Genomic DNA, 19559 nt, shown 5'->3' with positions numbered 1-19559 from the left:
GTGTCAAACCCACAAAACCTACCACACAAGGCAAAACATTCCATTACATCATTTTTTTTTTTTATTGACCGTATGAAATTATCAGTGCAATTGTGCACATTAATGTCAGACATGCACCTACCCCAATGCTCTGTTGCTGATGACCGGGATGAATGCAGGAGCAGATTTCAGGAGACACCCTCTTTTTGACTGATGACTGACATAAGGGCATGTATGTGATAGGCCTATCTGGCTTATATGATTATGATGGTCATAATGCTTCATGACAGTGTCATAAAGTGTATTTTCTTAGTCCAAGTAAAGTGACACAGGATGGTCAAAATGCTTCATGACAGTGTCATAAAGTGCATTTTCTACAAGCTATTTAGAATATGACGTAAAAAAACATGACCGTAAAGAATTCATTACAACAACAACAAAGGATTTAAGAAACAAACTTTCATACAAAAGGACAATTCTTGGCGGGGAAAAAACTAATTTGAATAAATGTGGGTTTTGACACTCTTATGTAGGTGTCATAGTCAGCCATAAAATAATGCAATATATGGCACAACAGGTCTAAATATATGGGTCCTGACAGTATTATGACCATATTATGACAGGTTATGATAAGTTATATCAGCTGTTAGGAAATATTATGACATGGTTATGACCGTGTCATAAAGTGTTATGACACTGGGTATCAAGTAAAGTGTTACCGACCTGCCTAATTCTCACTTGAAACATTGTTGTTGTGTTTAATAAGATCAATTACACATTATTTTAACATATGACCACAAAGTGGTCTGTTCTTGCAATTTGTATATGACATTTCAGATTTTCATATGATAATTTTCACGAAGTAGTTTGGATATAGCGAACTACCCAGCTAGCACATAACGTTAACGTTCTGAGAACCATATGTTTCTTAGCGCTTGGTGAGAGTGTGGTTGTCCTATGGTTATTTTGCACACAACCTTCCCACAACTTTCTGTGAATGGTGCATTTACAAACATACATTACGTTCTCAGAACGTTAATACAACTTTCCATAAAAACCACAAGGAAACATTAGTAACATTGAGAGAACGTTCTAAGAATGTTACAAAACGTTCTCTATCCTCCATCTTGTTAAGTGTGTTCAGGTGTGTTGGCTGTGTCCACTAATTGGCCACACCTAATCTTAATGAGTGTTTGTTTCCTTTGAAATGGGGTCTGTTTGAATAGACTAAAATGAACAGCCTTGCATGAGTTAAAAAACATGGCACGCTAGCTCCATTCTGGAGATGCAGTGGACTAATTCCATGGATAGGGAACAGAAGATCATAGGTTTGAATCTCACTGACGCCATGTCACAATAAATAAATACATGTGTTTGCATGATTAATGCCTAAGCAAATTAATTTCCATGTGTCCCATCTGTGCTTGGAGTTCAAAACAGTTAAGTAAACTATGTTTTGCTTTAGTGTAGCTTAACTTCTTCCAGTGTGAAGTAATGGGTAGCTTGGAAAACTATATTTTTAGAGTAGCTTCCCCAACACTGGTGTTTTGGATGCTTCCCAGACAAATCCACAGGAATCCACATCTGCAGTTAAGTAAATCATCCACTGCCTCATGGAGCTCACAGAGGGTTGTGCACAATTTACAATCAACGCAAAAGGTTGTCATATATTCAACAAAACATTTATTGTTGGCATGATAACATGATGCAACCATAGAAAAAGAACACACCGGAAGAACCTGGTAACAATGACGTTCTCAACTGAACTGTACAACGGGAGTACACTACACAAGTGTGGATGTCTTAATTCCACAGTTCACTTCTTTGTGTGTGTGTCCAGTCATACCAGTAGAGGCTCAGTGCAGGTGGAGGTGCTGCTGGAACCACAGCACCACGTTGAGAAAGCAGTCAGCCTGAGTGTCCACACGGGCCAGAGAGTGGCCGTCCTCCGCAAACCACAGCAACCTGCAGGGGGTAACACAGTTGTATTGATTAGTGCACACCGTAGCAAAACGTTTTGCCACGGAACACAAAAACAAGCATTTCTTATTGTTCAGGTCCCTCCCTGTTTCAGTTTGTTTTGCTTCCATTTGGTGCCTAATGAATATGGAGTTCACACAGGTCCACGAACCATCTAATAACATTGCTAAACTAGGATGGCGCTGCAGTGGATAGCTTCCATCTTACGGGCTCCTGACCAATTCTGCTATTTTGTGTGAATTTTTTTCCCGCTGATCTTAAACTTTTTGTGTACATAATGTTTCCCCCATAATTTTCTTTAACCGAAAACAGCTTCTGGACATCAGAACAGCAATCACTAACATCCATTTGGATGAAGATTTCTACTTCAACGAGTCGGCAGTTCTGGATGTTTACCCCGGACCTGGCCCTGATCCCCAGGACTCGAAAGAGGAAGCAGCGGCGAAAGAGAGGCAAGCGAGGCGTCTTCATGATTAGACTATGTCGGCGCGCATCTAGACCGCCATTGCCGTCTGTTTTGTTGGCGAACGTTGGAGACTATCCTATCAACGGGACCTGAAGAACTGTAATATCCTATATTTTTCTCTGAGTCTTGGCTGAACAAGGACAATACACCTCGCTGGCAAGATCGGACAGCAGTCTCGGGTAAACTGAGAGGGGCAGGAGTGCGTCTCTTTGTTAACAACAGCTGGTGCGCAAAGTCTAATTTTAAGGAAGTCTCGAGTTTTTGGTCGCCTGAGATAGAATACCTCATGATAAGCTGCAGACCATACTATGTACCAAGATAGTTTTCATCTATATTTTTCGTAGCTGTCTATTTACCACCATAAACCAATGCTGGCACTAAGACCGTACTCAATGAGCTGTATAGGGCCATAAGCAAACAAGAAAATGCACATACAGAGGCTTCTCGTGGCCGGTGATTTTAATGCAGGGAAAATTACCTAATTTCTACCAGCATATCACCTGTGCAATTTGAGGCAACAACACTCTAGATCACCTTTACTCCACACACAGGAACGCATACAAGGCCCTCCCTTGCCCTCCCTTTGGCAAATCTGACCATAACTTGATCCTCTTGATTGCTGCTTACAATCAAAAACTCAAACAGGAGGTACCAGTGAGGCGCTCAATATGGAAGTGGTCCAATGAAGCGGATGCTAAGCAACAGGACTGTTTCGCTAGCACAGACATCATCCCCACAGTGACCGTACATATCCCAACCAAAAGCCATGGATTACAGGCAACATCTGCATAGAGCAAACATATAGAGCTGCTGCTTTCAAGGAGCGGGACACTAATTCGGACATCCCGCTATGGCCTCCAATGAGCCATCAAACAGGAAAAGCGGCAATACAGGTAACAACATATCCGCCAAGCTGACCCTCAAAACGGGGGCCCCTCGGGGGTGCGTGCTTAGTCCCCTCCTGTACTCCCAGTTCACCCATGACTGCATGGCCGCGCACAACTCCAAAACCAGTAGGTTTGCTGATGACACAACGGTGGTAGGCCTGATCACCGACGACGATAAGACCGCCTATAGCGAGGAGGTCAGTGACCTGGCAGTGTGGTGCCAGGACAACAACCTCTCCCTCAACGTCAGCAAGACAAGAAAGCTGACCACGGACTACAGGAAACAGAGCGCCAAGCACGCCCTAATCCACATTGACAGGGCTGCAGTGGAGCAGGTCGAGAGCTTCTAGTTTCTCGGTGTCCACATCACTAGGGAATTAATATGGTCCACACACACCAACAAAGTCATGAAGAAGGCACGACAACGCCTCTTCGCCTTCAGGAGGCTGAAAAGATTTGGCATGGTCCCTCAGATCCTCAAAAAGTTACAGTGAGGAAAAAAAGTATTTAGTCAGCCACCAATTGTGCGAATTCTCCCACTTAAAAAGATGAGAGAGGCCTGTAATTTTCATCATAGGTACACGTCAACTATGACAGACAAATTGAGAAAATAAGATCCAGAAAATCACATTGTAGGATTTTTAATGAATTTATTTGCAAATTATGGTGGAAAATAAGTATTTGGTCACCTACAAACAAGCAAGATTTCTGGCTCTCACAGACCTGTAACTTCTTCTTTAAGAGGCTCCTCTGTCCTCCACTCGTTACCTGTATTAATGGCACCTGTTTGAACTTGTTATCAGTATAAAAGACACCTGTCCACAACCTCAAACAGTCACACTCCAAACTCCACTATGGCCAAGACCAAAGAGCTGTCAAAGGACACCAGAAACAAAATTGTAGACCTGCACCAGGCTGGGAAGACTGAATCTGCAATAGGTAAGCAGCTTGGTTTGAAGAAATCAACTGTGGGAGCAATTATTAGGAAATGGAAGACATACAAGACCACTGATAATCTCCCTCGATCTGGGGCTCCATGCAAGATCTCACCCCGTGGGGTCAAAATGATCACAAGAACGGTGAGCAAAAATCCCAGAACAACACGGGGGGGACCTAGTGAATGACCTGCAGAGAGCTGGGACCAAAGTAACAAAGCCTACCATCAGTAACACACTACGCCGCCAGGGACTCAAATACTGCAGTGCCAGACGTGTCCCCCTGCTTAAGCCAGTACATGTCCAGGCCCGTCTGAAGTTTGCTAGAGTGCATTTGGATGATCCAGAAGAGGATTGGGAGAATGTCATATGGTCAGATGAAACCAAAATAGAACTTTTTGGTAAAAACTCAACTCGTCGTGTTTGGAGAACAAAGAATGCTGAGTTGCATCCAAAGAACACCATACCTACTGTGAAGCATGGGGGTGGAAACATCATGCTTTGGGGCTGTTTTTCTGCAAAGGAACCAGGACGACTGATCCGTGTAAAGGAAATAATGAATGGGGCCATGTATCGTGAGATTTTGAGTGAAAACCTCCTTCCATCAGCAAGGGCATTGAAGATGAAACGTGGCTGGGTCTTTCAGCATGACAATGATCCCAAACACACCGCCCGGGCAACGAAGGAGTGGCTTCGTAAGAAGCATTTCATGGTCCTGCAGTGGCCTAGCCAGTCTCCAGATCTCAACCCCATAGAAAATCTTTGGAGGGAGTTGAAAGTCTGTGTTGCCCAGGGACAGCCCCAAAACATCACTGCTCTAGAGGAGATCTGCATGGAGGAATGGGCCAAAATACCAGCAACAGTGTGTGAAAACCTTGTGAAGACTTACAGAAAACGTTTGACCTGTGTCATTGCCAACAAAGGGTATATAAAAAAGTATTGAGAAACTTTTGTTATTGACCAAATACTTATTTTCCACTATAATTTGCAAATAAATTCATAAAAAATCCTACAATGTGATTTTCTGGAATTTTCTTTCTCATTTTGTCTGTCATAGTTGACGTGTACCTATGATGAAAATTACAGGCCTCTCTCATCTTTTTAAGTGGGAGAACTTGCACAATTGGTGGCTGACTAAATACTTTTTTTCCCCACTGTATACAGCTGCACCATTGAGAGCATCTTGACTGGCTGCATCACCGCTTAGTATGGCAACTGCTTGGCATCGGACCGCAAGGTGCTACAGAGGGTAGTGTGTACGGCCCAGTACATCACTGGGGCTGAGCTCCCTGCCATTCAGGACCTCAACACCAGGCGGTGTCAGAGGAACGCCCGAAAAATTGGCAAAGACTCCAGCCACCCAGGTAACAGACTGTTCTCTCTGCTACCGCACGGCAAGCGATACCGATGCACTAAGTCTGGAACCAACAGGACCCTGAACAGCTTCTACCCCCAAGCCATAAGTCTACTAAATAGTTAACCAAATAGCTACCCGGACTATCTGCATTGACCCTCTTTGCACTAACTATTTTTACTCATTGCATACGCTGCTGCTACTGTTTATTATCTATCCTGTTGCCTAGTTACTTTACCCCTACCTACGGTGCATTCGTAAAGTATTCAGACCCCTTGACTTTTACGTTACAGCCTTATTCTAAAATTGATGAAATTCTTATTTTTGTCTCATCAATCTACACACAATACCCCATAATGACAAAGCAAAAACAGGTTTGTAGACATTTTTGCAAGTTATATATTTTTAAACTGAAATATCACATTTACATAAGTATTCAGACCCTCTAGGAAAAGTCTTGGTGGTTCTAAACTTCTTCCATTTAAGAATGATGGAGGCCACTGTGTTCTTGGGGACCTTCAATGCTGCAGAAATCTTTTGGTACCCTTCCCCAGATCTGCGCCTCGACACAATCCTGTCTCGGAGCTCTAAGTACAATTCCTTCGACCTCATGGCTTGGTTTTTGCTCTGACATGCACTGTCGACTATGGGACCTTATATTGACAGGTGTGTGCCTTTCCAAATCATGTCCAATCAATTGCATTTACCACAGGTGGACTCCAATCAAGTTGTAGAAACAACTCAAGGATGATCAATGGAAACAGGATGCACCTGAGCTCAATTTCGAGTCTCATAGCAAATGTAAATAAGGTATTTCAGTTTTTTATTTATAATACTTTTGCAAAAGATTCTAAAAACCTGTTTTCACTTTGTCATTATGGGGTATTGTGTGTAGATTGATGAGGGAAAAAAAGTAATTTAATCGATTTTAGAATAAGGCTGTAACGTAACAAAATGTGGAAAAAGTCTAGGGGTCTGAATAAATTCCAAATGCACTGTATATGTACATATCTACCTCAATTACCTCGTACCCCTGCACAGCGACTCGGTACTGGTACCCCGTGTATATAACAAAGTTATCATTACTCATTGAGTATTTATTCCTTTTGTTATATATATATATTTTTTTAATTATTTGTTGTACTTTTACCCCTTTTTCTCCCCAATTTCGTGATATCCAATTGGTAGTTACAGTCTTGTCCCGTCGCTGCAACTCCCCTACGGACTCGGGAGAGGCCATGCGTCCTCCGAAACAAGACCCTGCCTAGCCGCACTGCTTCTTGATGCATCGCTTAACCCGGAAGCCAGCCGCACCAATGTGTCTGAGGAAACACCATCCAGCTGGCGACCGAGGTCAGCTTGCAGGCTCCCGGCCCGCCACAAGGAGTCGCTAGAGCGTGATGGGACAAGGAAATCCCGGCCTGCCAAACCCTCCCCCAACCCGGACGACGCTGGACACAATTGTGCGCGTGGCAAATACAATTTGATTTGATGATTTGATTAGTAGGGCAATCAGTGCAGTATTGGAGTTTAAAAGAAAAATTAACTCCATTCACCCACATTAAAAAAATACTATAATATATTATGGTATAAACTATAGTATTTACTGTAGTGACTGAAGTCTGCTAAAACACTACAGTGAATACTGTAGTATTTACCGTAGTATACTGTAGTATTTACAGTTAACTATAGTTTAAATACTGCAGTAAAAGAAAACTGTAGTATTGCAGACTTTAGTATACTGTAGTGTTTACTGTGTCTTTCCGGGCATTACTGTAGTATTTACTATGGTGTTTTTGTTTTATTTTCTTTGACATAGAAGTGGAGGCTTTCTCTTTGAGGAAATCTACTGGAGAAATACCAAAAGAGCAAATTTTCCATAACCTGTAAGTACAGTTGAAGTCGGAAGTTTACATAGACCTTAGCCAAATACATTTCAACTCAGTTTTTCACAATTCCTGACATTTTATCCTAGTAAAATTCCCTGTTTTAGGTCAGTTAGGATCACCACTTTATTTTAAGAATGTGAAATGTCAGAATAATAGTAGAGAGAATGATTTATTTCAGCTTTTATTTCTTTCATCACATTCCCAGTGGGTCAGAAGTTTACATACACTCAATTAGTATTTGGTAGCATTGCCTTTAAATTGTTTAACTTGAGTCAAACGTTTCGGGTAGCCTTCCACAAGCTTTACACAATAAGTTGGGGGAATTTTGGCCCATTCCTTACAGAGCTGGTGTAACTGAGTCAGGTTTGTAGGCCTCCTTGCTCGCACACGCCTTTTCAGTTCTGCTCACACATTTTCTATAGGCTTGAGGTCAGGGATTTGTGATGGCCACTCCAATACCTTGACTTTGTTGTCCTTTTTGCCACAACTTTGGAAGTATGGTTGGGGTCATTGTCCATTTGGAAGACCCATTTGCAACCAAGCTTGAACTTCTTGACTGATGTCTTGAGATGTTGCTTCAATATATCCACATCATTTTCCTTCCTCATGATGCCATCTATTTTGTGAAGTGCACCAGTCCCTCCTGCAGCAAAGCACCCCCACAGCATGATGCTGCCACCCCCGTGCTTCACGGTTGGAATGGTGTTCTTCGGCTTGCAAGCATCCCCCTTTTAATTCCAAACATAACAATGGTCATTATGGCCAAACAGTTCTATTTTTGTTTCATCAGACCAGAGGACATTTCTCCAAAAAGTACGATCTTTGTCCCCATGTGCAGTTGTAAACTGTAGTCTGGCTTTTTTATGGCGGTTTTGGAGCAGTGGCTTCTTCCTTGCTGAGCGGCCTTTCAGGTTATGTCGATATAGGACTCATTTTACTGTGGATATAGATACTTTTGTACCTGTTTCCTCCAGCATCTTCACAAGGTCCTTTGCTGTTGTTCTGGGATTGATTTGCACTTTTCGCACCAAAGTATGTTAATCTCTAGGAGACAGAACGCATCTCCTTCCTGAGCGGTATGATGGCTACGTGGTTCCATGGTGTTTATACTTGCATACTATTGTTTGTACAGATGAACGTGGTACCTTCAGGCGTTTGGAAATTGCTCCCAAGGATGAACCAGACTTGTGGAGGTCTACAATTTTCTTTCTGAGGTCTTGGCTGATTTCTTTTGATTTTACCATGATGTCAAGCAAAGAGGCACTGAGTTTGAAGGTAGGCCTTGAAATACATCCACAGGTACACCTCCAATTGACTCAAATTATGTCAATTAGCCTATCAGAAGCTTCTAAAGCCATGACATCATTTTCTGGAATTTTCCAAGCTGTTTAAAGGCACAGTCAACTTAGTGTATGTAAACTTCTGACCCACTAGAATTGTGATACATTGAATTGTAAGTGAAATAATCTGTCTGTAAACAATTGTTGGAAATATTACTTGTGTCATGCACAAGTAGATGTCCTAACCGACTTGCCAAAACTATAGTTTGTTAACAAGAAATGTGTGGAGTGGTTGAAAAACTAGTTTTAATTACTCCAACCCAAATGTATGTAAACTTCCGACTTCAACTGTAGGTAGGACTGGGATCTGAACAGATAGTTCAAAGCTTCTGCTCTTTTCTATAACCTGTAGGGAACACATTATATGGTCTATACTTTGCATGTAGGTTTCTCACTTATGGGTGGCACAAATTGGGATATAGGGAGGGGAATGGGTAGGGTATATGCAAATTAGATACTGTCGTTTTTACAATAGTTTAAAAACTGTAGTGTTTTTGCAGACTGTAGTGTTTTTGCGGACATTACTGGAGTATTTACTACAGTGTTTTGTTTTGCGGATAATACTGGAGTATTTACTATAGTATTCTACTGTATACTACAAAATTCTACAGTAAGTAATACACATGATCGAGGGATACTACAGTGTGTAGTATAGTGTTCTACAGTATACAACAGTTTACTACAGGATGCTATGGTAAGTACTGTAGTATTCTATAGTAATCTGAAGTATTTTTTCATGTGGGCTGGATGATGATGGATAATATAACAAGCGGTTGTCACCTGACGGGGGAGCCCCTGCTCTTCAGAGAGCGGTACAGCTCCAGACCTTGGTGAGGGGACACTCTCCTGTCTTTACCCCCCAGCATCAGGAGCACTGGGGCCTTGATCTGGACACACACAGAGGAAACTAAATGATATGGTTGTCTCATTGACAGCTATAGGGGAGCCCTTTAAACACACTCGGTCAATCTACTGCAAGGTACACAGTCAGTGTATGTGTGTGTATTTGTGTGCATGAATGTGTGCGTGCGCTCAAACCTGAGGTGCGTGGGTGATGGGGGATTTCTGGAGCATGGTAGTGAGAGCCTCTGGGGTGGGCAGCTGGTCATAAGAGTACTGCATCCCCACACTGGAATAACGCCTAGGGAAGGTAGAGGGAGACACAGGATAACTATCCATCAACTAATCACATTGTATTTGCATAGTACTTGTATTTTTTAACATCTTTTATTTTTTACAGTCTCTTAAATATACAGTGCGCACACTTTCCGTCCCCCAACTAGTGCACTTCAATTAGTGTTTTAAAGTCTCCACTCTCCAGTCCTATACACTGATAGACAGAGACAGACAGAGTGTCAGTCTCACCAGTCCACGATGTCACTGGTTCCCAGTAAGGTGGCAGCGTTGATGACTGGGTTCCTGACAGCACACGCCTTGTAGAAGTCTGGGTACTGGCCAATCAGGTGGCAGGCCAGGAAGCCCCCGTGGGACCCACCCATCACCACCACTTTATCAGGGTCAAGGGTCACGAGCTTCTCAGCAGTTTGGTCAGCGAGGGCAGTTAGCACAGCCCTCTGGGAATGATATTTAGGAAGAGGTTAGTTGAACCAGATGTGTTAGTAGTATTGCGCTAGAACAAAAATTAGCAACCTGACTGGCACCCTGGGTTGAGAAACACTGTTGTATTGAAGGTTCTGGCTGTAGTTATTTTCAGCTGAGAGCTCACTCGGTACCTGTACATCCTTGACGTCTTGGCTGCCGATGTTACCAGCCAGAGAGAGGATGCTGTCCTGGCCAAAGCCAGTGGAACCCCGGTAATTCACTACAAAACACAGAGAGAGAAACAATATTATATCAGTGGATGATAACAGTGTGTGTGGGTGTGAGCCAAGGAGGAAGTCCACAATCTTACCCATGAGTACAGCAAAGCCAACTTTGACCAGGACTGCTGTGGTGACATTCCACTCTGTAAAGAACTGGGAGTGCGGCCCACCTGGGAAAGAACACAAATAAGCTTCAGTGAGTCTTCACTGATCTCTTTCATAGATCAGGGCCCATATAAATAAAGCGTCTAAGAATAGGAGTGCTGATCTTTTATACAAATTAAATGATATATACAGTGAGGATATGATCCTAGACCAGCACTCCTACTATGAGACGATTTATGAATACGGGCCGAGGAGCTAGATTCTCCAGAGGTTTCGCTCACCATGGACAAACACCACCAGAGGGACTTTGGTGCCTGAAGGAAGGTGGTCTGATGTAACCAGCAGAGCCCCGAAGTCTAGACCAGCTGCATAAGAGACACACAATTTACTTCATCAGCATAAATGTATTGGTTTCTCAAAGACAAACAGATATGATGACCAGACAAGTTCTGAACCACCATTGACTGACTTACAGTACTCTGGGTTCTCCTCCTGGGGCGTAGGGCTGATGTCCAGATTATCGACGATAGCACCATGCAGACACGACTCGTCCAGAGGGTCCCAGGACACCTCCCCCTCCCCCCCGGCCGACGGAAGAAAAGCCACTGCCTGCAATGAACCAATGCCTATATGGTAATGTACTGTAACTGTAGATGATAGGACATGACCAGGTAACCTGAATGACCAGAGCGTTGTATAGGGGTAACCTGAATGACCAGAGCGTTGTATAGGGGTAACCTGAATGACCAGAGCGTTGTATAGGGGTAACCTGAATGACCAGAGCGTTGTATAGGGGTAACCTGAATGACCAGAGCGTTGTATAGGGGTAACCTGAATGACCAGAGCGTTGTATAGGGGTAACCTGAATGACCAGAGCGTTGTATAGGGGTAACCTGAATGACCAGAACATTGTATAGGGGTAACCTGAATGACCAGAGCGTTGTATAGAGGTAACCTGAATGACCAGAGCGTTGTATAGGGGTAACCTGAATGACCAGAACATTGTATAGGGGTAAACTAAATGACCACAGTGTTGTATAGAGGTAACCACAGTGTTTTCCACAAGCACATGGAGTAGCCAACCAAATGTAAAAGTAGCCAGCCAAGATCCCCCGTTTAAGTGGTTAAGAATTTTCTGCCAAATAAGCTCTATTTTGGTGGCCTATAGTACATTCTAACGCCTTGATTCCATTCTAAATACTCAGCGAAATTATTGAATACATTATTGAGTTTACCTATAATATAATAATAATAATAATATAATACCTCCCAGTTTGGAAACATTTGTTGTGGTATTGTGTTTAACATTTTAATTACTGAAAATGTATGAATTCAGTGCATTGTTAGTTTTTTGGGATATTGTCTAGGCCTAGGTCTATATGATCAGGACTATTTTCTAAGTTAGAGAACATTAAACCTTTAACATTTATCCTCTTCTCTTGAGATTAAAGTATTTTACTGCAAGATATGAATTGCCACAATTATGTTTGTTCTTCAAATGATGTATTTATTAAGTAAATAGCCCAAATTATCTTGATTTTTTAAAATTAAAGGTTACATTTTAAATTAAATAAATGGTGTGACGCGCACTTTTTCAAATGTAAAAATAAACAGAACAGATGCTCAATTAAGTTCTGGGTCCATACATGTTAAGAGAAGATAGAACGATATCAGTTCAATTAGTCTAAGAATTTCAATTGCAACTCTCTTTGTGAATTGCAGTATGTTATTTGCTCTAAAAAAATACTTGTTTAACAACTGATCCACATATTTCTTCTTAAATAATCTTGTAAGAGTCTGTTGACTTACACAGGCTTCAAGCTTCATTTTAAAAGGCATTTTCTCAGCTATCTGCAATACAGGTATAATTGAAGAATGAAGCAGATGTTAATCATGGGCTTTGCTACATAGAAAGCAGCAGTTCACTACTCCATTGTCAACACTGAAAATAACATATAAGTATCATTAGCTTTGAAAACAATTCAATCCGTTTTCTTTCATCATATTTTGGACCAGAGTGAGGCTATTGTTCCACTAGCCTACCTATTGTTCTGTAGTGAGGAGGATTCACCATCCTCATAGAATGTTTTCAGAATTTATCTGCAGTTAATCACCAAAAAGCCTATTAAGAAAGCAAATTAGGAAGCCAAATAAACGTCTCTCTAACTGATGCGATTCGGGAGGCTACTGACGAGTCACTCACTTTAACGTCACTGTCTGGCAAGTCCTGATAGAGTTCATATCAAAAATACAAATGAGATCTTTAGTTTACTTGTCCCGATACAATACCATGGACATATTACTACGTTGTATGATTTATGAATGGCAAGGATATATGAGATCGACTTATTTCAGTCAGTTCGACACCATTTATAAACTAGTCAAGCTTGCTGTTCATCAATCAAATCACAGTAAGCCTATGCTCCAGCACTTCGTGGCTGCACATGAAACACGCGAAAGAAAATAAACTAATGTGCCAGAAAATAATATGCTAAGTGGATTTCGACTCATCGTTACCTCATTATATGGGAGGTGCAAATTGACCCACATAGACGATGAAGGAGCATCATGGAATGGAATAAATGGAACATTATCAAACATATGGAAACCACATGATTGACTCTGTTCCATTCATTCCATTCCAGCCATTACAATGAGCCTGTCCTCCTATAGCTCCTGCCACCAGCCTCCTCTGTGCTCTCTCCCTCCGTGTAAAAAAAATATGACTGCAACTACAGTGTACACAACACACACAACCCAGGTACCGGGAGACGGGACAAACAGCAGACTGTCAACCCAGCAGTGTCTCCCTGTCATCGCTCACTTTGTGACTGACATGTGCCTGTCCTATCAACAGATTGCTAGAAGATAGATATCGTTCATTCTAGCGGGAGGGGGCGAATTGTAAAAAAGTAGTGTAGTTAATTTAAGTGGAAAAAGTACCCGTCTGAAAATGAGTGTGTAACCGGCTGTATAGCCGACAGCCGGCGTTAGTGGAAAACACTGTAACCTAAATGACCACAGCGTTGTATGGGGGTAAACTGAATGCCCAGAGCGTTGTATGGGGGTAAACTGAATGCCCAGAGCGTTGTATAAGGGTAACCTGAATGACCAGAGCGGTACCCCCTGTATATAGCCTCCCTATTGTTATTTTATTTTACTGCTGCTCTTTAATTATTTTCAATTTTTTACTTATCTATTTTTTACTTAAACCTTTTTTATTTTTTCTTAAAAACTGCATTGTTGGTTAAGGGCTTATAAGTAAGCATTTCACTGTAAGGTCTACACCTGTTGTATTCGGCGCATGTGGCAAATAAAATTTGATTTGATTTGATATAGGGGTAACCTGAATGCCCAGAGCGTTGTATAGTGGTAACCTGAATGACCAGAACGGTACATGAATGACCACAATGCTGTATTACCAGGCGTGGGGCCTCATTCAGATGGGAACAATGGACCACCATCAGGTCTTTCTGGATGGTGAGCAGCTTCCAGCTCCCAAATTTCTCAGCTGAGGGGAGAGAGAAAGATTGAGCGGTTTGCTACAGTTCTGACTAGTTTCAGTTTGAGAGGCCTGAGACTAATAATCATATAAGGAGAGGAGAGCTTACGGTCAGACATGCGGGTTACTCTCCTAGTGATCCTGTCCACTACAAAGAGGTCCTGGGAGAGAGGGAGAGATGAGAAAGTGAGATCATAGAGTATGAAGTTAATTGCATCCGCTTGTGTGCGTGTTTGTACTATACCCTCCAGTTCCTCCGGGCGCTACTGAAGACCACTCTCTGGCTGTCTGACGCCCAGCAACGAGGTGGCAGAGCCTCATACAGCCCAGCAAACTCATCTAGGGACACAGACAGTGAAGGAGAGTGAGGAGGAGAGCACGGGAACGGGAGGGAGAGATTGGGAAAGAGGGAGGGGGATTGATAGATGGGGTCCGGGGAAGGAAATGGGTGAGAAGCAAGAGATTGAAAGTGCAGTAAGAATGGGGTGCCACTCTCTGTCAAGTTCCCAATGTTGCGTTAAAGTTATTCAAATTCTGTACCTTTCTTTGGCCTATTGACTACGTCCACCAGCACCGAGATCTTCCTTGTCTCCAGGTCATACTGTGGACAGAGATAAGATAAGGATATAACAGTATGTGTGTTGCAGAATACCACCAGCGAAGTATAAGCAACATTCCCAAAGCAGCACTCCCCACTGTCCTCCAGAACATCCTTGCTTCTTCTCTGATAAGGCAGTAACGGCTCCTTGTTTAAAGGGCTGGGCAGCGGTCAGGAGGTAACGCTGAGGACTAGGGGCTAGACTGGGAGCGGGGGTAAGGGTCTGGACAAGGGTCTGGGAGTTGGAGGCTGGAGGTCGGAGGTCGGGCTGGGGACTCACCTGCTGCATGCTGAGACACTGGCTGTGGGGCCCAAAGACCTGTCCCTGCAGGTACACCAGGTAGCGTCCATCAGGGCTCAGACGGGGGGATGAGACGGAGCTGGTGTCCCCAGACAGACACTCTGTGTAAGGAAAGACAAGAAGGGGGTTCAGGATGGAGGTTTGAGAGGAGGAGAGAGAAGCTTTGTTGTTAATTCGTTGTGAATTCATGGTGAATTAACAAGTTGTTTACCATGACAATGAACCAATCAAGAACACATAAAACCCTCACCACAGTTTCCTTCCAGGTCCAGACAAAACAGAGCTGACCTGAAACCAGAATTTCAAAGAGTTATCATTCTAGTCTTTCGCTAAAATAACACATAAGGGCATATCTTGATCAGTCCAATATTACTCTGATGATATTGATTAATGAGATGACGTAAACATAGTAGACTACACAGGCTGTTCCTCACCTCCTATTGGAGCAGAACCTCAGGCCCAGTCTGAAGGGCTCATGCCACCAGCCCACAAAAAACACACCCTCGCCATCATGGGCCCAGAGACCCTGTGTTAACCAGAAAAACAATCAGCATGACAACAATTACTGTACATTACATTTCATGGCATAACACGATATTACATAGAATTACATGACTACAAGACATGTCATGTGACTGATGATCCTTACAGTGAAGTTGCAAATACCATAGGATGCTCTGCCAATGCCTTTATTGGTGTGTGTGTGTGTGTGTGTGTTGGAGGTCCTGTTTGTGCTCACCTGGCCTGGGGACACGTATGAAGGGACATCCCTGCAGCACTGTTACCGTGCCCTTGGCCACGTCGGCCACACACAGCACTGGGACACTCTTACTGGTCAAGCCTTCACCCCAGTCCTCCCAGTACACACTCTTGTCCTGCTGCACAACAGGGGAAAGGAAGGGCGTTGAAGCCATGAAAAAAGCACTAATCATGTTTACACAACATAATAGTCATCCTAAGAGTACTTCCAAAACCACCTAAATGCAACTTTAAGGACTACGTCCAATTGAATTTATGGCTAAACATACAAAGACAATTAACATTACATTACATTTACGTCATTTAGCAATTAATACAGGAGAATTGATCAGGGTGTTTCTGATACCTTCCCAGAAGGGCCTCCTGAGGGCCCTGCTGTTGGGTCTCCAGCTGATGGGCTGGACGCTGAAGCTGATGAATCTGCTATAGACCTTTTCCCCTCAGCTACATACAGCACCCTGCTCTCACATGCAGACCAGGCCAGGCAGCCAAACTGAGCTGCACACACACACAAACAGACAGAGACAGATGGAGAACAAGAGACAGAGAAAGACAGACAGACAGACACAGAGACAGACGGAGAGAGAGTGTGGCTGATAAATTAAAGCAAATGGCCCTGATTAGGTCCACAGTGGACAGGTCTAGCATCAAACAAAATACACAGAACACTGTAGGCATGTAAATCACTCAAGAAAAGGCCTTACCATCCTCATACACTCTCCCATGTTTGTTGAGAGCTGTGAGATGGAGGATTTTTTTTAAGCCATAGTTGCTCCATACCTGAAAAAGAACAAACCATATAAAAGTAAAAGCAAACCAGTACGTATTGTATCAGGGTGGGTGAAGGAATTGAGCCAAATTATGACTGACACACCCAGACCACTCCATCCTTACCTCTAGGAACTGATGTCCCGCACCCTGACTGCTGGTTTCCCTGACAACCGCCTTCAGCGCTCCAGACGGGGAATAGGAACTCAGCAATCTATTTGAGCAGGAAGGAAAAAAGGAAGGCTTGAAAACTGCAGCTTGGAGAAGGACCTATCCTATCTTTAATAATACCTCCACTATATAATCATCTTACACACATTACGTCGTCAGCACCAGACACAGGGATGGTGAATGAGTGAAGTGGGGGAGTGTCTGTCTGTCTGTCTGCCTACTTACTCTCCGTGTAAAAGGCTGCAGGGGCTTGGTGGTAGGATGTCTATGTCTGTCTCTTTACTGTAGTTTTGAATCAGTGTCCACTGCTGGGCATAGTGCAGTCTGGCTCCCCGGACTGTCTCACTCTGACTCCACTCTGAGAGGTGCAGGTGAAGGAGAGTTTGTAATTATGATTTTTTATCAACACATTTAAAAGTAATTAAAACTGAAACATTTTTTTAACCAAGCAAACATAATAGCATACATGCAGTCAAAAAAGAACAAAATACACATAAAGGTTTATAAATATCAAAATCAGGGAGAACTGCTTGTGCGCATATGTTTTTTATGGGTACCAATTTGTCTACTGTTCAGTGTTCTTTAGTGTGTGAGTGAGTGTGTGTCATAGAGATGTATGGAGGCCTAGTGCCCAAAAGCCTGTTTTAGCATGGGCAGCACCACTGAGGACTTTCACCATTTTTAAGTAGTCAATTTGGTGGGACTTCCTATGGGTTAAGGGAGGATCACATAATTCCATCCAGGTCAGGAGCAAACATTCCATAACTGCAGGTGGCAGTAAATCGCCAACCTTGGCTTTATCTGTTCAAACAACACACTCCAGGTAGCAGCCATAGAGAATTATAGAGGCCTCTAGTGGCCAAAAGGCAATTTTAGCATGGGCAGCGCCATTGAGGGCTTCCACCATTTTAATGTAGTCAACTGGGTGGTACTTCAACTTCATTGGCTGATCCCTCCTGGTGACCCTGTTGGAGTCATGTCCAACCAGGTCATCAGGAGGGTTCAGCCAATCGTGAAGAAGAAAATTGACTACTTCAAAATGGAGATAGCCTCAATGGCGCTGCCCATGCTGTCACAGACGCTATAATCACAGATAGAACAATGAGTCAGATATTTCACTGGATGTATAAATGTGAAGCATCCGGTTGGCATTTCCACTCACTACCAAATATGGTGATGTGAGGAAGCCAAGTGGCCGGCAGTGGAGAAGATGGAGCGAGATGGATTTTGGCCGACATTTGGCTACTTTCCTCATCAATGAAACATTGATCTCCATACAGTTTCCTGTTTCCAAAACTAGAATCTGTAACAAACAGAGTGGACTGCATTTTGTAGACTTTACCCTTTGCCAAAGTTGTAAAAAATGACATTGTTTAGAAGGAGTCCAAGGGCGAATTGAGTTATTGCACACGCGCCCATCACAGAGTAGTCGTTCCCTAACGGAAATATGCAAATAAATACTTGAACGCCCCAATAGGATCTCACTAGCTCGTGCTTCGCTCTGCAAACCTCCTTGCTTGTTCTGCCCACTATGATTAATTTACTCCCATTGAAAATGACAGGCTCTGGTCGATCTTGGGTTAGTTATAGAAATCTTCGCTATAATTGCACAGACACAAAGATGGATCCTCTATGTATCTCTATGGTAGCAGCAGAGACCGAAGAGGAAGCGAGACACCCCACTCCCTAATTTTTTCTGGTTACATTACAGTAAATGAACTAAGCAGACCAAACCCAGCTGCTATTGCATTGGTGTCTATGGGACAACCCAGTTAAGCAGACCGGAACTGACCATTTCTTTCAATGGTAAACGGCCTGAGTGAACTATATTCGTTTATCCACCATCTTTGGTAGCAGTATACACCCTTTCAGTTTGTTTCCCAATTCAAAAGTAGAAGAAAATTGACTACTTCAAAATGGAGATGGCCTCAGGCGCTGCCTGTGCGCTCACAGATGCCATAATGGGACAGTTACAACGTTGCGATCTCTATACATCTCTATTGTGTGTGTGTGTGCGCAGTGTCTCACCTGTCGATAAAGTGAAACTCGTGCCGTTTAATAGTGCCATGTAGTCATTCGCCGTCACGAAGGCAGAAATAGGGGTGGGATACCCACTATATTCGCGGTACAAAGTGCTGATAGCATCGGGTTCCATTCGTGCCTAGGAGCAGTAGCGTTAGCTAGACCTGCAGCTGTCGACTGTTTTTGGAAACACTTTTACAGTGCATTAGCTAGCTAACTAATCACATTTATCGATTACAGTGGGAACACAGGTGAAATTAAAGCCATGTGACTGCATGCATGTAACGAACGAACATCGATGTATCTGCTTAACTTTAAATGTTAGAGAGAACTGACTAATGTTAAGATTAACATAGATGGAATTAAAGTATCAATTTTGTGCGAAATGTTTACTTATAAATCTTTTTTTTTTAATGTACGAATAGTTTGACGTCTTTTACCAGGAACTCCATGTTGACACGGCGGACGATACCATTTTAGATTGAGCAATACAGGGGTTGATGGAAGAGACCAAACGTAAAGAGGCAGCAGCAACACATGAAGCCGTTAGTAGGATTCACAAATTGAAACGTTTAATGGATCCTTGGGACGTCAACCCATTGAAGTTGACATTTAAAACGGTAGGGAGGTCCAAAGGATCCCAGATTGCAATAACCATTCACAAAAAACAATTTGAATCA

General features: G+C 42.9%; 1 protein-coding gene across 1 annotated transcript; it reads right to left on the bottom strand.

The window, feature by feature from the left end:
- Nucleotides 1–1578: 1578 nt before the first annotated feature.
- zgc:136971 (S9 family peptidase) lies at nucleotides 1579–19435 on the bottom strand. The gene is given in 23 exon segments (XM_041845935.2): nucleotides 1579–1944; nucleotides 9611–9717; nucleotides 9869–9971; nucleotides 10196–10404; nucleotides 10564–10652; nucleotides 10743–10823; nucleotides 11040–11123; nucleotides 11232–11367; nucleotides 14181–14269; nucleotides 14370–14421; nucleotides 14505–14599; nucleotides 14801–14861; nucleotides 15139–15260; nucleotides 15410–15447; nucleotides 15594–15685; nucleotides 15899–15925; nucleotides 15927–16037; nucleotides 16265–16416; nucleotides 16623–16698; nucleotides 16813–16900; nucleotides 17083–17215; nucleotides 18886–19071; nucleotides 19320–19435. Coding segments are annotated over 22 exon segments (2181 nt in total). The 5' UTR covers nucleotides 19013–19071; nucleotides 19320–19435; the 3' UTR covers nucleotides 1579–1835.
- Between the last annotated feature and the right edge of the window lie 124 nt (nucleotides 19436–19559).

Source organism: Coregonus clupeaformis, chromosome 24, assembly GCF_020615455.1.
Source record: "Coregonus clupeaformis isolate EN_2021a chromosome 24, ASM2061545v1, whole genome shotgun sequence".
In the NCBI taxonomy this organism is placed as follows: Eukaryota; Metazoa; Chordata; class Actinopteri; order Salmoniformes; family Salmonidae; genus Coregonus; species Coregonus clupeaformis.
The sequence above is the reverse complement of the archived record's forward strand: the minus strand, read 5'-3'. Positions and strand labels throughout refer to the sequence as shown.